The 25,532-nt window shown below is 39.2% G+C and overlaps 1 protein-coding gene and 1 non-coding gene across 2 annotated transcripts in view; one reads left to right on the top strand and one right to left on the bottom strand.

Annotated features, from left to right (window-relative positions):
• pgbd5 (piggyBac transposable element derived 5) overlaps nt 1-25,532 on the bottom strand; it is a 213,296-nt gene that overhangs the window by 104,614 nt on the left and 83,150 nt on the right. The window contains exon 2 of the mRNA XM_028797295.2: nt 10,224-10,651. Coding sequence (XP_028653128.1) covers nt 10,224-10,651 — 428 coding nt within the window. The remainder of the gene's footprint in view (nt 1-10,223; nt 10,652-25,532) is intronic.
• On the top strand, nt 25,090-25,172 carry trnal-cag (transfer RNA leucine (anticodon CAG)). Its single transcript has one exon. It is a non-coding gene; the product is annotated as a tRNA-Leu (tRNA).

The raw sequence follows: 25,532 nt of genomic DNA on the forward strand, positions 1-25,532 counted from the left end.
AGCGTGGTGAGAACAATAAATGAACTGAAATATGTAGGGTCAGCAATATGAAACTTTATATTCATTTCATGGTTGATTCATTTCTGCAGGTATATGATGTTGCTACTCATCTCCACATACAGTAAATGTTTCCCACTCCATTTTCTTTTCATTCAGGGTTTGCTTTTTATTCATATTTGGCTTCTGATTCAATTAAAATAACCACTAAGTGGCAATCTCAGTTTATAAATGAACCTATCAGACTGATCACTGGGTTATTGTTGCTGATCTTCTGCAGGTTTGCCTGCAGTGCTTTATAGCTAATTTATGAACAGCTTGGACTGTTTTGACAATATGAAGAGCTAATTTTATGCACCTTCTATTGTTATCCTAAAGGTTTGCTTTCCTTCCAGTACCTTCTTGAATTTCCTGTTGAGAACAGCCATGTGTTTTTATCCCTGCTGTCAGGCTCCTCGAATTGCTGACCACCAGCTGACCTGGTCACTATGTCTTCTTGTCTCTATCATGGTTTCCTCGTGATAAACCATATTAAAAATGGTCAAGCTGCAGTACAAATTAAAAATGTAGTTTTTCTTTGTTCATATCTGTAAATGTTGGGTGGCTTAACAATTTGCTGTTAATGCATTGCAAGTGTTGATTATTGTATGCTGTTTTAGCCTGTGTTCGGTGAAGAGTGTTATAAAAAATAAATTAAATACCTAACATATTGCAATGTTTGAACTGTATTCTCAGGATCTTAGGATATTGCCAAGCAGGTCCTGGGCAATCTTTCGTCACCATTTTTGCTCTAAAGTAAGCCATCTTAGGTTTAATTGCAAGACTGTAAATGTCTTTAACCAGTGCAATATTGGATTAAACTGGTAGCTATGGGTCTGTGTGAAATAAACTGCCTGTCACTAATATCGGCTGTCCAAAGATGTTTAACCAAAACATGGATGGAACCTTAACTTTTTGTGCATCTAAATGAATGAATTCTGTCTTGTTAGGCCTACTTTACTGCAGCTCACAACTCAGATCGAGAAAAGAGTTAGGAGTTGAGGTCTATTTGTAATTGTTAAATCCAGCTAGAACATGATGCACAAATACTTTAAATTCCCACCCTTTTTAGGTAGACATGGCATATGAATAATAAAGTATACAATGTGACATCTGCTCTGTGATCAAGTAAAATACAACAATTAAAAATGCTTCAACTTTCAAAACAGTTAATTAAGTCTCTGAATGTTAATCACCGAGTATATTTTCTAACTTGATATTATATGATTAGTAGTGTTTTTAAAATTCAGACTTAATGTTGGTGCATTGACATTCATCCATCTGTTTATTTTTCAAATTTATTAATTGAATTGGTTTTGGGAAATAAGAGGACTAAAGCAACATATTCTGGCAACACTGAGTGTAAGGCATCAAATATGATGCTCAAATTGTCCTTTGTCTTATGATCCAATGGTTTTCCCCCTAGTCAAAGGGTCTTGTTGGCTAAAAACTGGCCAGATTTGAGAGAGTGACTGAGGTTGGGTGTTTGTGATTGTTTTCTACCAACTCCATTTCCCCTTAGACCTACATGTGAATGGGTTTATGCTTTAAGCCTCTTTGGTCTTGATATTGGTTTCCAGCTACAACTCACTGACTAGAAAGCAGAACCATCACATGTATGGACTCTTTACTACTAGAATTTTGTTCATATTGTTATTCTGACAGTAACTGGAATCACTGATTGTGTAATTGAAATTAAAGAGCACCATATTGTAGAAGAGTTCAACAGGATTCTTGTACTGTATATGTGGTGGGCAATGCAGGAATGGTGAATTAAAAAACTCACCAATTACTTGGCCATATTATTTCTAGGTTTGGACTGGGTTATCATTTTTATGCAGATGATACTCAACTCTACTTCAAAGTTAAAAGTGAAACTTCATCAGGGCTTTCTCAGCTCACAACTTGCCTCTGTGAAATTAAAACCTGGATGGAGCTGAATTATTTAAAATTAAATGCAACAAAACTGAACTCATGCAAATTGGCAGTAAAGCACAACTTAAGAAAATGAGCTTCTTCTCAGTCATTCTTCACGGTGATCTCATCAGACCTTCTGATGCAAGAAAATGTCATTTTTGATTCCTCCCTTTCTTATTCCATCCACATAAAACACATTAAGAAACTTTTTTACTTTCACCTGTGTAACATATAGCATGTTCTCTCATTCCTCCTCCTTTCTAATGTTGACGAACTTGTCCGTGTTTTTATCACATCCCACATTAATTACTGTAAGTCTCTACTGGCAGGTGTCACTTCTAATCCTATATATCACAGCTCCAGTTGATTCAAAACTCTGCTGCTGGAGTCCTAACACAAAGCAGCAACAGCAAGTACATAACACCCATCCTGCTTCACCTTCACTGGCTCTCTGTGTCTTACAGGATTGAAAATAAAATTTTATTATTGACCTACAAAGCATTAAATGGCCTTGCACCAGACTGCATCAGTGACCTTCTCCATAACTATGCTCCTGCTCACCCAGTAAGGTCCTCTGATTCTAGCAATCTTGTTGTGCCCCATGCTAACCTGCACTCTATGGGTGACAGGGTCTTCAGTTGTATAGCGCCCAGACTCTGGAACAGCCTCCTTAAATTAATCAGATCAGCTGACTCAATTCATTCTTTCGAAAAGACAACTTAAAACTTATCTGTTTAGGAAGACCTTAACTTAACCTAACATTCTGCTCCTTTTTTCGGTTTGCCTCTTTGTTCTGATGCTCAGTATAACTTGTGTATTATATCACAAATGATGTTATTTGTTATGCTTGTCTTTTAGTATTGAATTTAGTATTTTACTCTGGCTTATTGTCTTTTATTCTTTTATGCTTTGTATATCGTGTATCTTCCTGTTTTTGTGTTCTATTTAGGAAACATTTATATCCAATGTTACATATACCTGCTGTTTCTTTCTGTGATGTGTCTTGAGCATGGGGAAGGTGATATATAAATAAAAAGTATTATTATTATTAAACTTATCTATAATAAAGCTGTGAAAGTCCAAAACTTCATCTAACAACTCTTAACTAATGCTCATTCAACTTTGCGTGGTACTCTCTTCTAAGGTGCACTGGTGAGACTTCATTTGTCTTGATGTTTAACATCAGAAATTTAGAGCCACCTGACCTCTCTGGCTTTTTATGCACAGACTTCAATAATGTGCTTCAATGGTCCCTGGTCCTCAAGAGTGGTAGTACTGTCGCTCCCATAAACCTTTCCTGTACTTTAACTTTGTCTCATCCATTAATTTATATTATTATTCATTATTAATTGTGTTTAACTGTTGAAACTCCTTTTGGTTGTACTTGTTGCAAAAAATTATCACCCATACTATCTAGTTGTCATTGTTGCATTTTTGCTTACATTTGGTAGTTCTGATTTTTATTGTAATAATCAAATGTGTATGTTTGATGCCACTTTTATGTTGTTTGCTCTGTAACAATGCATGCTGTTGCAGGGTTATTCTGTATAAAATAAAGATTGACTGATTAGTAGTGGCACAGGATCAATCAAATCCTGGCACTTGCTTCTGTTTGTAATTAAAATTTGCATATAAATAAAACAACAAATGAATAATTGTTGATTTTGTAATAATATGTCTTATTTCATAACATTAATAGAATACTTTTTAACAAAATATGATGTGCACCTGCTTCCCATCTGTGGAGAAAGCACCTTCTATTTAAATGTAATTTGAATTGATTAATTAATTTACCTGTTTACTTAATCTGAATGTTAACCACTGCACAGCTGTCGAGATAATAGAAGAGAATACAATGTTTTATTGCCATGTAAGCAAAGCTGGTGGAAATGCCATTGTTTGAGGATTGCTGCTGGTAAGTAACAATGCGATACAAAATGTAAATACAGCGCCTGTGTACAACATGCAATACAAACTCTAAATACAAAACATAACGCACACTGCTTAAGTTACACATGGAAAAAGACAGAGTTTGTTATATGCAATAAGCTCTGCTGGCTGCTAAAAGACAAGATAGAGAAGAATACAAGGTGCTTTCAAACTTGTTAGCTAGAGGTGAAAAATTAGCTGTAATATTGTTGTGAGATGGAGGCTCAGACATGACGAAAAGGGGAGGGAGATCTACAAAAATTCTGAAAAAGCAAGCCAGGTCTTTCACTGACCTACTATAGAAAAGGCCTTAAACCCGACAACCAAAACTACCACCTACAGGCTTTTGGACTAGCAGGCCCAGAAATGGGAACCTGGCTATAAAACCTAAAATATACAAATTGCACCTTAAAGAGAGATTGTCATAAACCTCCGACTTGAACAGACATATCCAAGAAAAGAACCTTTATAAAATAATATTTTATTGTAAGAACCCAAAAGAAAGCACAAAAACAGAAAAATAACAGTGAAAAGGGGGCAAAAAGAGTCAGCCTAAAGAGACAACCCAAGGCTAACAAGTCTAATCTGTAATTTAACACTCAAAATCCAAAGCCAAATCAAGTAATCTACAAAACCAGGAAAACTAATGAAAGCAATACTTACAACTGTGACTCCTACAACTTTCAGTGACAACAGGAGGGAAAACCATCTGGTCCACCACAATATAAATGTGGAGGGTGGTCCCTCAGGTGTGACCTTATGATGGACCTACCTCTTGGGTTCTCCACCCACAGAACAAAAGGAATGGACACACATTTAAAGGAATAGTATATTGTTACAGAATAATAAATGAAAACAATTGCAATAATTTGAAAACAACAAAAAACATAAAATATACAGAAGGCCAAGTTGACAAATAACAGACATCACTTGTGCAGTGAGCTACATTTACACTTCAGTTCAAAGGGTTATTTCTTAAAACATCATAATATTAGATAGATAGATAGATAGATAGATAGATAGACAGACAGACAGACAGACAGACAGACAGACAGACAGACAGACAGACAGACAGATAGATAGATAGATAGATAGATAGATAGATAGATAGATAGATAGATAGATAGATAGATAGATAGATAGATAAACAATTTAATTTTCCTCGGGGGGATTTGGCTTTTTACAGAAGTTCTTCAAATACATAAATGCATAACTATATAAATAAATATGTATACATATACAATTTGGTCTGAATGCACACCTGAATGACTAAATTAATGGTCCAAAGAAGGACTCTACAATGGTTTTTAATATTTTTGTTATACTTCCACAATAATTGAAATGTGAATAACTATCATATAACAAAAACACACCAAAGCTTCATTGATTTATTTGACTGTGTCCATGATCATTTTTATAAGTAACGCATATAAAGCAAACTTACAGGCATGATATACATTTAGTAGCAAATAATAAATCACACATTATATTAGCATTGCCTGATAATGGGGTTGGGGCTGGGGGAATGATGGTGTCTAAAGTCTAGAGTATTTAAAATATGCTACACCAATATGATGGCACATAAATTATTAGAAGCCACAAAGGGACAACAGCAGTACAAAAAATGTGTTCTGCAAATCCTTTACATTGTAAGAGCAAGATTAAAATTTTAATGAAAAAAATGTAATGTTTCATCTAAAAGGGCACCAACTGGACCATGCTGATGTGTCTGCACCACACCCTCCTAATTATTCGTCAATTCAGCTATTACTTGAGAAACTTACGACATTTAGTCAAAAACGCTCTGAAAGCAAAATCTATGAGCTTAATGTTCATGGCTAAAGTACCCTATGTATCCTCATTTAAATTACACAGGAATTTGGAGTTTGACATACACTGATGCCCCACAACATTAAAACCACTTGCCGAATATTGTGTAGGTTCCCCTCGTGCTGACAAAACAGCTCTGACCCAACAAGGCATGGACTCCACAAGCCCTCTAAAGGTGTCCTGTGGTATGTGGCACATTAGCAGCAAATCCTTTAAGTCCTATAAATTGTGAAGCGAGGCCTCCATGGATCAGACTTGTTTTCCCTGCATATCCCACAAAGGCTCAATCAGAGGAAGATCTGGAGCATTTGGGAGCCAAATCAAAAACCATTCATGAACAATTTTGCAGTGTGGCAGGGAACATTATTCTGCTGAAAGAGGTCACTGCCACCAAGGAATACTGTTTCCATGAAGTGTATGTGGTCTGCAACAATACTTAGGTAGGTAGGTGACACGTGTCAAAGTAACATCTACATGAATGCCAGGACCCAAAGATTCCCAGAAGAACATTAGCCAGAGCATCACACTACTTCCACCGGCTTGTCTTCATCCTATATTTAATTTTGTTACCATCTCATACCGAAGTAAATGACATATGATGTAAAAGAAAATGTGATTGATCAGACCAGGCCACCTTCTTCCTTTGCTCCATAGCCCATTTCTGTAGCTCTAATTCTGTGCCCATTGTAAGTGCTTTCTGTGGTGGACAGGGGTCAGCACGGGCACTCTGTCCAGTCTGACAGACTTCAACTTCATTGTCATATGTACTCAGTACAATGAAAATCTTATTCTGTGAGTCCTCCAGCAAAAGAAAAGAATATACAACAACAGAAAAGAATATACAACAATAAACTAAAAACAGTCAGTTGAAACCGAAATGCTAAAACAAACAGAAATAAGAGTGCATGAGCAAATAAATAAATTATTCTGGCTTCTATGCTCTTATAGCATCTCCCTGAAGGAAGCAGTAGGAACTGTTCAAGTTGTGGGTGGGTTGTGTCTTTAATAATGTTATGATCCCTCCTGAGAACTCTGGTGTTATGGAAGTCCTCTAGTGCAGGTAGTGCTGTTCCAATGATATTTTGCACTGGTATTACCACCTGCTGCAGAGCCTTGCTGTCCCGTGCTGTACTGTTTCCAAGTCAGACTGTGATGGAGTAGGTGAGGATATTCTCAATTGTAGATCTCTAGAAGTTGCTGAGGATGGTGCTTGGCATGCCAAACTTCCTCAGCATTCTCAGAAAATACAAACTAAAACAGTGCCATGGACATCAACAGTCACTGTAGACACATTTGTGGTGAAAACAGAAATTCCTACAGAGATCAGCATGAAAGATCCAGTAGAGTGCTGTGGCAACAAAGAGTAGTGGGATAAACACATCTGGACCTGCTTTCAAGAAAAGCATCTGACTTTACTAACAACATCCCTCTTTTGTGAGCATATTCTTCAAGGTCTGGGTAGCTGATCAGTAACAAAGTTGTCTTAGTCACAGCACAGTATAATAATAAAATGTTTACTTAAATAAAAAAATGATAGTTCTCCAGTCTATACCACTCCTAACCAATCTTCCAGTTACATAAGCACAATCCCAGTTACTAACACATTCCCTGTGCCCGCCTCCATTAACAATTAAACTAAGAACACATTCCAAATGATTATTTTAATAATTTAAACCCCTGAACTGACAATCTACTCATTACTAGTGTTGTTAGCAGGCCCGGTCTTAGGTATTATGGGGCCCTAGGCGAAAGGGGGGTCCAGGGGCCCCCTGAGGAGCCCCCCTGGAAGCTCTGTGAAATGCGTGAAAATTAGACAAAGGAGTCGATCCGGAGCCCCTCGGACGCCGGGGCCCTAGGCGGTCGCCTACTTCGCCTATGCCTAAGGCCGGGCCTGATTGGGACAAATAATGCTGTAGTATATTTAAGTATATATGACAATTGCTCACTCGGACAATTTGTTTTGGGGGCCCCCAAGAAGGCGGGGGCCCTAAGCTATAGCTTGTGTAGCTTATACGTAAATCCTGCACTGGTTGTTAGACATAAAAATTTAAATTGTCAGTCACATATCCCGAGGGAGATGGGGGACATTGAGTCCGAATGGGCCATGTTCCGTGCCTCTATTGTTGAGGCAGCTGACTGGAGCTGTGGCCGTAAGGTGGTCGGTGCCTGTTGTGGCGGCAATCCCCAAACCCGTTGGTGGACACCGGCGGTGAGGGATGCCGTCAAGCTGAAGAAGGAGTCCTACAGGACCCTTTTGTCCTGTGGGACTTTGGAGGCAGCTGATAGGTACCGGCAGGCCAAGCGGAATGCGGCTTTGGTGGTTGCTGAGGCAAAAATTCGGGCGTGGGAGGAGTTTGAGGAGGCCATGGAGAATGACTTTCGGACGGCTTCAAGGAGATTCTGGTCCACCATCCGGCGTCTCAGGAAAGGGAAGCAGTGCAGTGTCAACACTGTATATGGTGGGGATGGTGCGCTGCTGACCTCGACTCGGGACGTTGTGGGTCGGTGGGGGGAGTACTTCGAAGACCTCCTCAATCCCACTAACATGCCTTCCAATGAGGAAGCAGAGCCTGGGGACTCAGAGGTGGGCTCCCCCATCTCTGGGACTGAGGTCACCGAGGTGGTCAAAAAACTCCTTGATGGCAGGGCCCCGGGGGTGGATGAGATACGCCCGGAGTTCCTCAAGGTTCTGGATGTTGTAGGACTGTCTTGGTTGACACGCCTCTGCAACATCGCATGGACATCAGGGACAGTGCCTCTGGATTGGCAGACCGGGGTGGTGGTCCCTCTCTTTAAGAAAGGGGACTGGAGGGTGTGTTCCAACTACAGAGGGATCACACTCCTCAGCCTCCCTGGAAAAGTCTATTCGGGGGTCCTGGACAGGAAGGTCCGTCGGATAGTCAAGCCTCGGATTCAGGAGGAACAGTGTAATTTTTCGTCCTGGTCGCGGAACAGTGGACCAGCTCTACACCCTTAGCAGGGTCCTGGATGGTGCATGGGAGTTTGTCCAACCAGTCTACATGTGTTTTGTGGACTTGGAAAAGGCATTCGACCGTGTCCCTCGGGGAATCCTGTCGGGGGTACTCCGAGAGTATGGGGTACCGGACCCCCTGATAAGGGCTGTTTGGTCCCTGTACGATCGGTGCCACAGCTTGGTCCACATTGCCGGCAGTAAGTTGAACCCGTTTCCAGTGAGAGTTGGATTCCGCCAGGGCTGCCCTTTGTCATCGATTCTGTTCATAACTTTTATGGACAGAATTTCTAGGCGCAGCCAGGGCGTTGAGGGGGTCCGGTTTGGTGGACTCAGGATTGGGTCACTGCTTTTTGCAGATGATGTTGTCCTGTTTGCTTCATCAGGCTGTGATCTTCAGCTCTCTCTGGATCGGTTCGCAGCTGAGAGTGAAGCGGCTGGGATGGGAATCAGCACCTCCAAATCCGAGACCATGGTCCTCAGCCGGAAAAGGGTGGAGTGCCCTCTCAGGGTTGGTAGCAAGATCCTGCCCCAAGTGGCGGAGTTCAAGTATCTCGGGGTCTTGTTCACGAGTGAGGGAAGAATGAAGCGTGAGATCGACAGGCGTATCGGTGAGGCATCCGCAGTAATGTGGGCTCTGCATCAGTCTGTCGAGGTGAAAAAGGTGCTGAGCCGCAAGGCGAAGCTCTCAGTTTACCAGTCGATCTATGTTCCTACCCTCACCTATGGTCATGAGCTATGGGTAGTGACCGAAAGAACGAGATCGCGAATACAAGTGGCTGAAATGAGTTTCCTCCGCAGGGTGTCTGGGCTTTCCCTTAAAGACAGGGTGAGAAGCTCAGTCATCTGGGAGGGGCTCAGAGTAGAGCCGCTGCTCCTCCACATCGAGAGGAGTCAGATGAGGTGGCTCAGGCATCTGATCAGGATGCCTCCTGGACGCCTCCCTGGTGAGGTGTTCTGGGCACGTCCAACCGGGAGGAGGCCCCGGGGAAGACCCAGGACACGCTGGAGGGACTGTCTCTTGGCTGGCCTGGGAACGCCTTGGGATTCTCCCGGAAGAGCTAGAAGAAGTGGCCGGGGAGAGGGAAGTCTGGGCATCTCTGCTCAAGCTGCTGCCCCCACGACCCGACCTCGGATAAGCGGAAGAGGATGGATGGATGGATGAATATTTAATTTTGTTATACACATACACATTTACTTTTGATGTATTTTTATTAATTATAATAATAAAAGTGATAATAATGATAAGAGGGAAAGGGTGTGGGTATTCATGGGAAGAGAGTTTTATGGTGAAAGAGGTGTCAGGACCTGTGTTACTACAGCTCTTTTCTGCAGCATTATGCCTTCAACTACTTGTATCATTTATAGTCTTATTTCTTGACACTAAGTATTTTCGGGCACAATCATTTGACATGCACAGTGGAATATGTATAAATTCAAATAATATTTATCATCTTCTTAAGTGCAATCTAGAAGCCCTTTGTAAAATGTGATACAATATACTATTTTCGTGAACACAAATATAATTGAAAATTTTTACCTGGGTTTGTGAAGGCCTAAATGTGGATTCAAAAGACTGCTGAAGTGAATCCAAAAATGGTTGAATCTTATAAAGCCCATGGGTCGTCTGGCTGGATCGGAATGCAACAATATGGAAGTATTTCAGGATCTTTTCAAATCTGCTTTGGGTCATGATTAATGCTATGCTCTTGTTGCTATAAAATCCACTACTCCAAATGCTGAGCACAGACTCGCAGTGGTGAATACTTGTGGATGTAACATAGCCTAGAAACGCTTTCATTTCTGACAATGTGACATTGCTCCAGCCTTCGTCTTTTCCAAACCTCTCCTGGTATTTCTTTGCATACATGTTTGTTTGAGTAACCATATTCTGTATGACATTGTCTGGAACAAACAGTTGAAAAAAATCAATGGCACTTGCAGTAGCTGGCATTTTTTGGCATGGTCCTGTGGGGAAAAAAGAAACAAATAAACATACTTGGTGAGTTGATGAGCTTCTAAGGCAGTAAAACAGGAAACAAAAAACAACATCTATAGTTAAAAATAAGAATTTTTAACCGTATCTGTTCATGCATCATGAATGGATAACCATCCATCATTCAGTGAATTAATGTAATGCTATTCAGGGTTGTTTGGCTCATTCTAGATAGGGCACCAGTTTATTGCAGGGCACAGTAATAGAAACATCCCACCTCACTAATACAAAACCAATTTAAATACAGCAGTTAACCTAACTCGCACATCTTTATACTCTATACAATATTCATACTTGCTTTAATAGATTTTTCTATTATTCTATTTCTTCATTACTCGGGTTTCGTGAACTCTCATAAGTGCTTGGCTGGGGTGTATTGCACCCCACTGTTATTTATGGAGAAATGATAGTAAGAAATATTTTAAATGCAATTTAATTAATCTTTACTAGGACATGTAGCATTCTCCGGCTTTTTATGTTTACAAAATCACTGTTTAAAATTTCCTTTTCAATAATTACAGGTGGGAATAAAAAAAAGTTTCATGTCTCTATACCGTATACATTAATTCTGTCCGTTTCAAAAGTGGTCACAGTTCACAACTTCATGGAAAGTTCCACTATTCCTGTGTTTGTTGGGAACTTGTGGTGCACTGATTGCAGGTTGGAACCAAATGTTCCATGCATATGTATTTACTGCAAGAATGGCACTGAAATCTTGTTTTTCTGTCTTTACTCCTTGGACATTCCTCACACCTTGCCTGTTTTGGTTTCTTTGCTGGTGGTGGGATCGCAGCAGAACTTTCTCCGGTTGTTCTTTTGAGCTTCAGTTGCATCTCTTTGCTGAGATGAGAACTTCTGGCCTGTCTTCGGCAAAGTTGTTCTTGAACAAGGTCCAAGGCAAACTTTTTCAGGAAAAGTCTGCGCCGCAATGCATGACCTGTGTTTTCGTAGTACGCCACATGAGCATTTATTCCGGCGACATTCACCAGTGAAAAGAATATAGTAAGAGGCCATCTTCTGCTATTTCGGGAAACATCATAGGTGCGACACAGTTGGTCGACTGTATCAACTCCACCTTTTGTTTTATTATAGAAAGTAATTATTTCAGGTTTTTGCTTCTCTTTGGTGGAACTGTCGATTTTGGCATTATGTTGAAAGTAAATTCACAACCTTCCCTTTCTTGGGGATGTAGGAAGCTAGCGTCAAGTTCTTCTGGAATCCGAATATGCTGGAGTAAATTGGCCAATTTTTTGGCTGTGAAAATTGTGGAGGAATTTCTCTCTTGTTCTTGTGTATTGTTCCCACCAGTGTTAGCTTGTGGTCATTTAGGAGCTTAGAGGCTAGAGGAATGCTGGTGAACCAATTATCGACAGTTATGTTACATCCTGTTCCTGAAATTGGAGACACCATTCTTTCCACAAGATCAGCTGGCAAGTTGCTAAGTTTACATGGGCCATGGGCTGCTTTCTGACATACACTTCTAAGTTTGAGTTGTAAAAAACTTTTGTGTCCGCCATGGCAAAACTTTTGAGGCCATATTTCGCTGGTTTTGATGATATGTACTGGACGAAAGAACACCGACCATGGAAGGCTTCCAGCTTTTCGTCAATGGTGACACATGCACCGAGAGAATAATGAGCCTTGCAATTCTCCACGAAGATATCAAATATATCTCAAATTGCTGCCAATTTGTCCAGCTTACAGCGATCTTCACGAGTATCCCGATCATCAAATCATAGACACTGTAGCAGAAATTGGAACTGAAACGTGACATTGTAATGGGAAATATTTTCACACTGAGCCAAAAATCTGCTAAATTTTGCCTTGCGGATCTGAGAACTCCCAAAAGATATAAAAGCCCAAAAAGAGCCTTTAACTCCACTTCATCAGTTTTTCCGACCCTAGATTTGTTCTTATATCCTGCGGCAACCTTGTTGATGCATTTGTTAGTGCAGTCAAGAAGCATCTCCATTATGTCTGGCGATATGAACAATTCAAAGCACTGAGAGAGAGACTTTGCATTTTTTGCATTCCCTTTGACTCCGGGCGATTCCTTTATAATGTTATGAGCTCTAGTGCAAACTTGCTTTCGAGGTGGTGTCTTATACCATTTGAAGGATTTGTCTTTTCCTACATAGTAGCTTTCCTGCTGTGTTTTATCATCGTCATCTTCATCAGCATCTTCAGATGAGTCTGTATCATGTTCACTGTGGCTGATGTGTTCTGGTTCTAAGTCTGAATTTGACTCTGGTTCTTATTCGGAATCACTCTGTTCAGATTCCTATTCAACCTCCTCCAAAAGTCTGACAAGCTTATCCTGGGCTTCCTCGTAACTCATCTGTAAACGGTGGAATTTCATCAAAAGCAAATAAGCTATAAACGGAACCAAGCAACAAAAGCTTACCGTAAAAATGTCATTCGCCAATGCTCGGGAGGGGTGTGAAATACCAACGATACTCTGCGGGATTACTCTGGTGGGGTGCTAAACACGTTGTTATCAGCTCAAGGGTCCACCTCTGACTGATGCGCGCTCTTGCATGCACAATATGTTAGTCAACTTGCAGCTACTCAAGGCATCAAAGCTCCACGTCGCGCCATCTATGAGAAATGCGCATAACTTCGGCAACTGGGGTGTGCAACACCCCACCCGAGTAACAAATTGATTGAATAAAATACCATGTATTAAAATCTGACTCAACATCCTCACTGTTTTGGTTGTTCATTCATCCAGTTAACTATGAAAATAAGACTTGTTCTATCTAATCTTCTCATCAGACTGTCTTGAATGCTGGCTGTACTCCCTATTTCCCACATGACAAAATAAATATGGTGACAGTACAGGCAGCTTAGTAAAGACTAGCATGTCCTTGGTTATTCTAGGCCATAAAAGCAGCTCCCTATACAAGGAGGTTCCACCAGCAGGATCTTTTTCAACTTGAAACAAATACAGATTTGTCCAAATTATAAAAAGGAAGCCAAAGCATTTTGCGTCTATTCATTGTTGTTGACTATTTTGATTAATTTTGCTTTGTGCTATCATATTCAAAGTTTATTGTCTTGAATGAGTGCAATATTTAAATTTAAGTTTTAGCTGTAACTATATTTTCTTCAGCAAAGGCAAAAAGTGAAAATACACAGTGCACCGATTATACAATACTTTCAAAGATTTATACTGATAAATATTTGTTTTACTTGAAGCCCCACCACCACCACCACCACTATATGTTTGGAGTGGGTGATGCAGTCAAATTAATTCCATTTTGCATATAAACACTAGGATTTGTTTTACTTTCAGAAATGCTAAACTGCTTTCATTCCACCAGAAACTTGTGAACGGTAGCCTTTATGGGATTTCATCGTTGTGTACATCTCATTCATATTATAGCATAATGAAATATGTAGCAATAACAACCAAAATGTTTACATTTGCACATAAAGGACACCTGAAAAAAGAAGATGCATTTTTATGAATTTTTTATGAAGGTATTTTATGAACTTCTAATATTCCATTACACATAAAAGTGAAAAGGAATCCTTAGTGTATTAAACAACAAACAATTTTGGTCAATTATTTCTAAACAATGTTTTGTACTACACAACACTCCAGCAAGTAATTGCCCTTTTGAACTCGGAAAATGTTTACACCACCTATACCAGCAATAACTGTAAACACACATTCCTGCACTTCTAGATCAGTCGCAGTGTGATGGTTTAACATATTTTCTTTGCTGAGACATTCCAGCTCTGTGACATTTATGGATTCATATGCATGTACTAGTCCTTTTGGGTCACTTCCCAACATCATTTAGTCATTTGGATGAATTTCATACTGTGGGATATTGTAACCAATAGGAAAATCCCTCCATGAAAAACACTTTATGGTTTTATATTATTTCACAAGTGTAAAAGTTTTGAACACAAATACACTGTAATCATACTGCAAGACAGGCAAGGATCAATTGCTCGGACAACCTTTATTAAAACGAGAGATCTTACTGTCAAGGAAGCATTGAATAATCACCAGAAGATCCAAACAAAATCATTTATTTTAATTCTGTATTTTTTGTAAATAAAGTGTTGAAAAGACGTTACTTACTCTTAAAGCAGATGATATAAACATGTCAGGACTGAAGCATGCATAATGAAATCATGGCCAATGGAAAACATCCACAGACACAAAGCACAAAACATACATTATGTAAACAAAGAATAAAATGATAAAATAGAAAATATCTTTGAAAAACCCAAAAGCAGAAAAATACTCTGAGTATCACGATAACTGCAGATAGCCTGCACAAATAGAAAGCCAACAGAACACTTGAACATTTAAGGATCAACAAAGTACATAATGGTAAACCTGATGGTTCTATTCAATAAGGGCGCGCACAAAAAGGCGACCTTCAAAAGGGCGACCTCAATTGGGCGCGGAAAATAAAAGCGCACATAAATAAAAGCGATCTTCAAAAGGGCGACCTCAATTGAGGGCCGAATAAATGTGCGCGCAAATAAAGGAGCGCTTCAAAAGGATGACCTTCAGAGCGAATTAAATTAATTGTCCTTGATTATGCTAATAGACCGCATCTCGAATATCTACGTGGCACTGCACATAATCTACAGCTTCAAGTGTAACTTGCTTTCACCTTTTTATACATTCAGTCATTGCCTTAATCTAATTTTCTGTAATTTTGAAAACAACGAAATATAGAGAGCTTTAGAAATAGTTCGTTAGAAGTAGTTCGTTAGAAGTTCATGCATTAATTAATTGGATGTTTTAATATTCTTGTTTTCACCTTTTTATACGTTCAATCATTGCCTTTATCTAATAAATTTTCTGTAATAATTTTGTTGCGTTTGCCTTTATTCGCTGCGCCCAATTGAGGTCACCCTTTTGAAGCACTCCTTTATTTATGCACGCAGTTATTCGGCGCTCAATTGAGGTCATCCTTTTGAAGCGCTCCTTTATTTGAGCGCGCATTAAGGCGCTCAATTGAGGTCGTCCTTTTGAAGCGCTCCTTTATTTGAGCGCGCATTAAGGCGCTCAATTGAGGTCGTCCTTTTGAAGCTTGCCTTTATTTACGCGCGCCTTTATTCGGCGCTCAATTGAGGTCGCCCTTTTGAAGATCGCTTTTATTTATGTGCGCTTTTATTCGCCGCGCCCAATTGAGGTCGCCCTTTTGAAGGTCGCCTTTATGTGCGCGCCCTTATTGACGGATACCAAACCTGATGTGGCTACTTAAGTTCTTGTGAAGGAGTGGTGGCTTCTACCTGTTATGGTAGTGTTTTAAAGGATTCACTACTTCACTACTGTAAAGACCGTTTATTTAGTTTCAGGCAAACATGCATCTCCTAAGCCCTCTCTGGCAGGCTCCAATCTTTTTATATTACCTCCTTTTTGGAACGCTCCACTCCCTTAGTGATAACTTGCATCATTACTGTAGTAACCTATACACTGATAACACTTTCAAAAGACGGATAAGACCACATCTCTCCCTTTAAGATTAAAGGTGCAACATCAATAACAATTTTCTAAGTTTTAAATTACCTCCAAACTTATGAACAGATATGCAGATATTTCTATACTGAAATGAAAATGTATACACATTTTCTTCCCATGATGTATTTCAACATTTTTATAAGTTCAGTCTTTGTGGTTTAATCACCCCTCTTCTACTCCTTGTCGTAATGACGGTGGGTAGTGGCTGAACTGGGGAAAAGTGAGAAGCTGGTGTGACTTGATCTGTAGGGCCTGCAGTATTGCTCCCCTCAACTGGTTGCTTTGACAAAGACATTTTCTGTTTCTCCTCACAATACCATGTACCCCTTCAAACAAGTAGGAACATGAAGAAGGATGTGCTGATATCATGGTCCCTTGGAACTTTGTATCAGTGACCCACACCTCCTGTCCTAGGTAAAGTGAACACAGGCTTCTTGCATGGTGTCTGTTATTGAAGTTCACCACATCCTTACCTTTCCTCTCCCTCTTTCAAGACTACAATGAATAGATCTGGTGGTTCTGGGACTAACATAAAAGGAACCTGAGTGAGAAATCTACGCCCCATCAGTAGCTGGGCTGGGCTGTAACTGTTGGCTAGTGGTGTTGCTCTACATGCAAGGAGTGCCAAATAATGATCTTGTGCCTTATGAATACTTGGGGTGTAACGATTCTCCAAATGCACGGTCAGGTTCAGTCTTTGATTCTTGATCCATGATTTGGCTCATACTTCTTTTTTTTTAGAAAAAAAAACAGCACAAAAAGATGTCTGGGTTTTATTAAATTACCAATAATTAGAAACACATTTTTTAAGAGAATGGCATTTGGATCTTGCACTGATCTCTAGGTAAGTGTTTGCTCTAGTATAGATTTCTGGATAAGCCCTGCTTGTGAAACATCACATATTTCAAGGTTTGATTGACATTTTAACAAGGGAGACTGAATTAAATATTGTACAATACCTGCCTTGTTTACCCTATCGTCATAGAGGCAAATTTTCGTAGTTTTGCTTTTAAAAAAATCAAGTTTTGTGTTGCAATTGTGACACGAAAGTGCAGTGCAAGTTCTTCAGGCTTTAAGCCCAAGCGTGCAGTCAGTGCTACGGCTTAGTGAGAAAATAAAGGTGTCAGATAAGCTTTTTGCCAGTGTAATGAAAAGTTCAGATCCTCATAAAATGAATGTCGGCCGTGAAAGTCTGGTGTTCTTGTTAACAAGCTAATGAATAAACCAGCTGGTTAGAGGTTACAAATCAACTCGCCAATGCTATGACCTCATACACTGAATCCCTTAAGGATCATGTAGTGCACGAAGCAGGCGTCATTGATGGATTATTTGAGCCGCTGCATCCTTCATGATCTTCACTGCCATCCGCCAGCCGTACAGGACAGGTGATGTCAAGACCTCACCAATCTTGGGGTCTTCTGATGGCATCAACTTAAAAAGTTTTTTTTTTTTAATGTTTTAGTGCAAAAGATCACAGAATTCTAGGGAATAACTAGCAAGAAGGTTTTTTTCCACATGTTACCAATTGAATTTTTCTGTACTCCTTATGGGTTATTTCAGTTGCTGTGTTATGAAAAGTGCATATTGTTAAAAAAAGTGTTCTGTTATAAAGAATTCTATGACAAAAAGTGTATTTTAAGGCATCTCTAACAAATGATCACATTTTTGTTGACCACTGGAACCTAACCCCCTATATCTTATAGGTTCATTCTATTAACATTTGCGACTTCAACTGTAACATCGTTTCCTAGGAACATAATACCTGTGAAAGTTTAGGATTGACCGTTTACAAAATATACAGCCTGCCCTAACTTTAAACAGAATAATAATTTCAGGGTTTACATGTGTTATAGTGTTAATTGTGAAATAAGAAACGAGTTTTGCAACATAATGAGAGCTCAATATGCTACAGCTAAAGCGGTAGCAGCAGGTTGGAGGATGTTATGGTTTCGTTGTTTGGAACCGCGACACAAGATTGTATACATTTGAATCAAAGTTTTGGACTCGGTTTTAGAACAATTACGTGCCTAGTTGGAAACCATATATATTTGTAAATTGAGCAAAGTTATGTCCAGAAAACTAAGGACCGTTATCTGAGAACAAAATTTCAGGAATGCCATGCCTGGCAAACATAGACTTAAGATGGACCACAATGTCGTTTGTATGTTGTGGGAGCCAACCTGGCAATTTTCAGAAATCGGGAGAAACAGTCTACCACTAAATAAGAAGTTCTGACCACTCAGTGAAAAGATGTCTGCACCTAGTTTTTGCCGAGAGAGTCTGTTCCACTGAGGGTAAAACATATTTTTTCTCTGCAAACTACCTGGTTGAGTCTGGTGAGGTCAACACAAATACATACTATTCATTTCTCTGGCATCATACCTGAGAACCAATTTGTTGGCTCCTCCACTTTGGTTATGATGCCTAGGTGCTCCACTCGTGAGAGTTCCTCTTTAAGTTTACCCAGCAGTGGAATTGTGATTCATTTTGCTGTAGTATGGAAGTAAAGTGTCACCTTCGGTCTTAGCTTTATGGTGTATGGCTGATATACCATTCCTAAACCATTGCACAGCTGAGGTAAGTTTAATTTAGCAGTTTAACATCAATGCTATCTAGTCTGGACACAAACATCAGCTGTTGCTGGTCTACCCAGTAAATAAGTGTGTAGGCCTTTAACTACATAAACATCCTACAGAACTTCAAAATCACCCTTACTGAGTGGCACACTTGTCACCCCAAGAACAGGGAGTGGTACCCCATCTAGACTGTAAAAAAATTCAGTCTGAAACATCTATGCAAATATATTTTACTGGTATCTACAAAAACTGTCATAATTTTTAATTGTACCATGATATGGATGTAGTGATTCTTTCCAATTAAAGTTTCGAAAGATAAAGCCGGTCTTAAAATAACCAAAAATCAGACCTTCTCTTTTCACAAGTCTGAACCCATTCAACCTAGCCCCAAATGGGAGGCTTCCAGGCCCAAAAATAGGACTAAGGCTTTAAAAAGAAAATGAAAAAGTAAAAAAAAAAAAAAGTAAAAAATCCAAATTCATATCAGAGAGATATCACTTAAAACCATTGGTTCCAAAACAAAGTTCCTTTAAATTAAAAAAATGCAAGACAGAATAAACAAGCACAGACAGGTTTTGCCAAAAAGTTAAACTCAAAGCCAAAGAAATCAATGACTCTCAAAACATAAACAGTACTTTATGAAAGAAGCAGGGGCTAAAGCCAGATAATTCATCCATTCATCTATCCATTCAATTCATAAATCCACTAATCCAGAGCAGGGTCAAGAGGAAGCAGGAGCCTATCCCAGCAAGCATCGTGTGCAAGGCAAGAACATTTCCTAGACAGGATGCCAGCCCACTGCAGGGTGAAGACACACAAACACATCACTGGCTAGTTTAGCATCGCCAATCCACTTAAGCTGCATGGCCTTCAGGTTTGCTAGAGAATCATTTATAAAACCTAGAAAGTAGATAAGATGCATGAATGTCACATCAATATTCCATCCCGAATGTGGTCCTCTGGGCCTTTCCCTTTCCACTGGACAAGATACTCTACCCCTTTACCCCCGGTGTTGAGAATCTAAAATGGACTGAAACTCAGATTCTTAAGAATCATCTACTGACACTGGGGAAGAAGGAGTCTTATTAGAATAGCACATAAATACTAAATAATAAATAAACAGAACCACATTAACATAATTACAGTAAGAATATGGAAAATAATCATTTAAGTTAAACAAAAAATACACAAAAAAGTAAAACAAACATAAGCCAGGAAACAAATCCTGGTTGTAACATAACATTTCCTTGTTCTGAGGCACCAATGGTACCACTCTGTTACAATGCTCCCCACAAGAAAATTCAGTAATAATAAAATTAATTAAAATGTAATGCAGCCTCTCCCTTTATATACAGTAACTGGGGGTATTCCCTGGCTGCATCATCTGCTAGCTCTGCCCCCTTAGGTTGTATATAAAGTGGACAGGGTCAGAAAAAAGTAAAAACCGCAAACCTATAATATGGTATTAACACAATATAAGGTAGACTCAATTTTAATAAATATAATAATATTACATATTTACCATATAGACAAAACAAAACTAAATCCATAATTAATAACATATAATGAAAATTATATAAAAGATAATAAAAATATTAAATAAACAAAGAATAAACATGATCAAGTGCAATTATCCTTGCTTAACCATGACTTTTTTAGGGCTACTGTTCTATTTAATATATATATATATATATATATATATATATATATATATATATATATAAACTCTGCGGTGGGTTGGCACCCTGCCCGGGATTGTTTCCTGCCTTGTGCCCTGTGTTGGCTGGGATTGGCTCCAGCAGACCCCCGTGACCCTGTGTTCGGATTCGGCGGGTTGGAAAATGGATGGATGGATGGATATATATAAACTATCTAGACAATATAATCAATAAGACGGTTATGTTTGCAGATGATAACAAACTAGGTGCAAGGACATATAATGTAGAATCAGGGACCCGAACAGCATACAGGCTCAAGCAGATTTGTGGCAGATGAAATTTAGTGTAAGTACATAAGGTATTACACCTAGGAAGCAGTGCTAGAGAAGCAGAATCTGAAGCTGAGAAGGATGAGATATGAATAGAGGCTGAAGGGATTGAATCTTTTCAGTTTAAGCAAATTGGAGATTAAGATGTGAGATGACCGAAGTATTTAAAACTATGAAAGGTGTTACTATAAAACAAATTTTGCAATAAGAATACTGAGGCATGGTTAGAGAGTTGTTTGGGGAAGATTTTACACAAATGCACAAATGTTACATCTTTTACTCAGTTTAAAACCATAGACACACGGAATAAATGACCAAATAGTGTCGTGGAGCGGGGCGGCATGGTGGCGCAGTGAAAGCGCTGCTGCCTCGTAGTTAGGAGACCCGGGTTCGCTTCCCGGGTCCTCCCTGCATGGAGTTTGCATGTTCTCCCCGTGTCTGCATGGGTTTCGTCCGGGTACTTCGGTTTCCTCCCACAGTCCAAAGACATGCAGGTTAGGGGCATTGGCGATCCTAAATTGTCCCTAGTGTGTGTGCACCCTGCCCAGGGTTTGTTTCCTGCCTTGCGCCACTATGTTGGCTGGGATTGGCTCCAGCAGACCCCTGTGACCCTGAAGTTAGGATATAGCGGTTTGGATAATGGATTGATGTAGTGGAGAACAGGATATTAAGGACCTTCAGAACTTGACTTGATGGTATTTTGGATAATCAAGATGAATTGGATGGACAAGTTTGTTAGGATGAATGGCTTGGTTCTGTCACAATTGTTCTAATGATCTATTGATAATAGGTTTTTGGCCATACTGCCCCCTCCTACATGATACTTTGTCACGGATCACAATTTTATGTATAGGGAACACAAATGTTAAATAATATCTAAATGTAGCAGGAAACTCTAAAGTAATATTCAAGATTTTTTTCCATGTTTATGTAGATATTTTGAGTAAATTCTGTATCAGACCTTCTTCATTTGGTCAATATGGCTGTGAATGTGATTCAGCTTTGTGATTCTTTCTAGACTAAATATAAATTGACAGCTTATTTGCATGAATTTCTAGTGATTTCTCTTAATTGTGACATGATATGTCTCTAAAACCTATGCAGTGACAACTTTACACTGATGCTTAGGGTCAAAGCTAGTTAAACTTAGATTAGAGTGGACCACACTAAATCAGACCTAATGCTTAACTGAAGTATTTAAAGAACTGTTCCTAATTGACCTAATAATTGGCTAGAGTTCACTAAAGCGTCAATCACTGTACGTGACTTTTCTAGTAAAATTCTATTATGTGCAGAATTTTAGCAAGCCATGGCACAATTGTGGTGTACGCCCAGGAATACCAGTTGTGTAGTGCAAAATTCTCAGTAACTCACAGCTCTGTACAGCTAGAAACAAAAAAATCAAACATATTCCTTTGTGTGTATGAACTGGTAATGAGATCTCAGATGGAAGTACAATGCACTCAGTGACCACAAACACATAAGAACCAAGCAAATCGATGGCAAAAAGAAGAGCCAAGAAATGCAAAGGCAGCCACAAGAAAGGGAAAGTGGATGTTCTGGAGGAAAGCAGAGGCTCATGGAACTTTGGAGCCATCATAAATATTTATTAGATATCTCATCTTTGTTGTACTATGACAGAATGAAAAATGGTGGTCCATGTTGACTGGCTGCCAGAATGTGTCAACTTCATGATACTTTTGCAGTGTAACAGGAAAGACTGAATTTAGTCATTCAACTGAGGTGCCAGTGAATAACATGGCTTTGGGTTACCATATACAACAATAAACACACTTTAAACTATGCGACACCTTTCATTACAATAAAGTAGTTTTAAACAATTATTCTAAAATAAACAACCTACAGAAATATTCAAAAATGCTTTTGAAAAAAGAAAAAACATGTTTTGCAAAAACAAGCTTCTTCAAAAATTTATTATAACTTCAGAGAACTATAGATGAAAATAGATTAAGGATGGCAGCTGGCTCCCTTGGGAAAAATGGCTTCCTGCAGGGTAGGCTTTTAAAGTCAGCTCTATATTTATTAAACCAGGGAAGCTAAAACACCAAGGAAACTGAAAGTTGTTTTTATTCATTTGGTACTGTGCCACCCCAAAGCACTTAACATGTACAGTATACTGTAAGATATAGTGTATTCTTATATTTGGGAGTTAATGTGACTTGCTCAGCATGATACAGACCACCAAGCCAGTAAATCTCAGCCTGTTACCTTGTGGCTTCAAACACGCACTGCAGCCAGACACACAAACTTGCTTTTAAACACCTTGTAAAGGGTTAAACCTAACATCACAATAATCACAGGCCCTTATTTATTAAAGCATCTGTGAATATCAGCATAAATCATGGCATGCATTATACCAAGATGACAGATGACTTCAAATTTACATTCTTAAATAAGTGTAAACTATCAAATTCAAATATGGAACTAACCCACTGGGATAATGAAATGCACTTGATCTTTGCAATGCAAATTTTGTACTTTAGCTAAACAAACACACCTTAAAGCCAAACTGTACAACCAGCACATGGATTCACATACTGTGTTGTCATGAATAGTTTGAAACAAAAGACAATGGAGGACAGTAAAAAAAGCTTTAAAAAACAACACAGCTGAGCCAACTTGGGAATGATAAAAGTTTTATTATGGGTGATTAAACTATATTACATATAGTAGTGGGTGGTGTGGTGACAAAAGAAAGCTCAAGTAGGGACAGAGACAACACTCAGCCAGGCCTTAAGGAGCACAGGAATTTAGTTGTGGACATTTAAGTTAGCTGTTATGTCAATGCAGTAAGGAAACTGCCAGGGTTGGTACAACACATTTGTTGAAAGTATACATTCTGTAAATAATTAGTCTGGGGTCACAGACCTTAGCGCAAGGAAATCAGTTCCTGGAAGGCTGCAGTAGCTGCAGGTTTTCATTACAGACACTTTCACCATTGTTAACCAGCTAGCTGTGTTACCTGGCTGAAAGGCAGAAGAGGTCAGAAATTGGGCAAGCCACCACACCTGGTAGATGTTTCAAATGGGAGACAGCAGTGCTCATGTTTTGTTTGTGCTTTCGTTTTTTTTTTTTCTTTAGTTAAATAAGACTACATAATGCACTTGTGAGACTGCATCTGGAGTACTGTTTGCATTTCTGGTCACCACCACTAAAGAAAGATATAGGAGCACTTGAAGCTGCGCAAGGGAGTTAAACTTGTTTAGTTTTGAGCAGAGGAAAATATGTGGGGATCTAATTCAAATCATCCAAACTCCTAAAGGCATTGGTAAAGTAGATTTTTTTTCAATTTAAGGTGTAGGATCATATACTCATGGACACAAGTGATAATTAAGGGGAAGTGCATTTAGGACCGAAGCCAGGAAGCACACACAGTGCTGTGAGAAATCTGGAACAAACTACTGAGACATGTAGTTGAAGCAGAAACCTTGATAACCATTCAAAAGTATCTGGATGTGATACTGGGACTGCTGAGAGCTAAACTCAAATGTTGTTAAAGGTTTCTGCTACACAAATGAGCCTGATGGACTGATTGAGCTCCTCTCATTTGTCAAATTTCTTATGGTCTTATGTTCTTCATAAAAGCAGCTATTTTTGTACATTTTAACTTTTTTGGGTTCATTCTGAGTCAGGAAGGTTGCCACAAAATTTCTCATTCCTCTTATAATTTAAATGTGATAATTTATACACTGTATGTTCTAAACTGTGAGTGTGTATCTGTGTGTGTATAAAATGTACATATGTAGAAAAAAACTGTGTAGACAGCTAGGTATGCATGTTATAACACCTATCTCAATTAACAGCAGCAGTGAATCATTTATATCCAGTGTGTGAACACCACCAACATTTTACTATTTGCCATTCCAAATTTGCTGAATGCAGCCTTCATCACTAAATAACTTTTTCGTATTTATGATAAAAAGTTGGTGACACCATCTCACATATTTAGAGACAAAGTTCAGTTCCCAGCACAGTCACTCACTGTGTGAAATGTGCATGTTGTCCCCAGTTTCTAAGTGACTACTTCAGGTCAATTTCCAAAAATAAGAATGCAATGTTCACTTTCTCCTCTAATTCAGCCTGATGTGACTAAGTGTGCTCTCTGATGGATTGATATCTCATTCACACATTCTTTTTGTTTCTCATGTGGCAGAAAAATGTTTTGCTTAACTGTAGCCCTGTAATGAAAAGAGCAGAATGAAAGCAAGAAAGACGAAGCATACAGTAATATAAAAGGTAAAAAAATGGATTGTACAGAATAAATAAATGCTGTGAACACCCAAAAGATATTACTAGAATCAAATATACAAGTTAAGAAATGTCTACCAACGAGTCAGGATGGCCGAGCGGTCTAAGGCACTGCGTTCAGGTCGCAGTCTCCTCTGGAGGTGTGGGTTCAAATCCCACTCCTGACACACTCTGTTGGTATTGTATGAGGAAGTTGGGAGTGGCAGACAAGTATGTAAGAGTTGTACAGGATATGTACAAGGGAAGTGTGACCATGGTGACGTCTGCATTAGGAGTGACGGATGCATTTAAGGTGGAGGTGGGATAACATCAGGGATTGGCACTGTGCCCCTTCTTATTTGCAATGGTGATGGACAGGTTGACAGACGAGATTAAACGGGAGTCCCCATGGACTATGATGTTTGCTGATGACATTGTGATCTGTAGCAAAAGTAGGGAGCAGGTTGAGGAGACCCTGGAGAGGTGGAGATATGCTCTAGAGAGGAGAGGAATGAAGGTCAGTAGGGACAAGACAGAATACATGTGTG

The sequence above is a fragment of the Erpetoichthys calabaricus genome, chromosome 3, assembly GCF_900747795.2.
Source record: "Erpetoichthys calabaricus chromosome 3, fErpCal1.3, whole genome shotgun sequence".
Taxonomy (NCBI): Eukaryota; Metazoa; Chordata; class Cladistia; order Polypteriformes; family Polypteridae; genus Erpetoichthys; species Erpetoichthys calabaricus.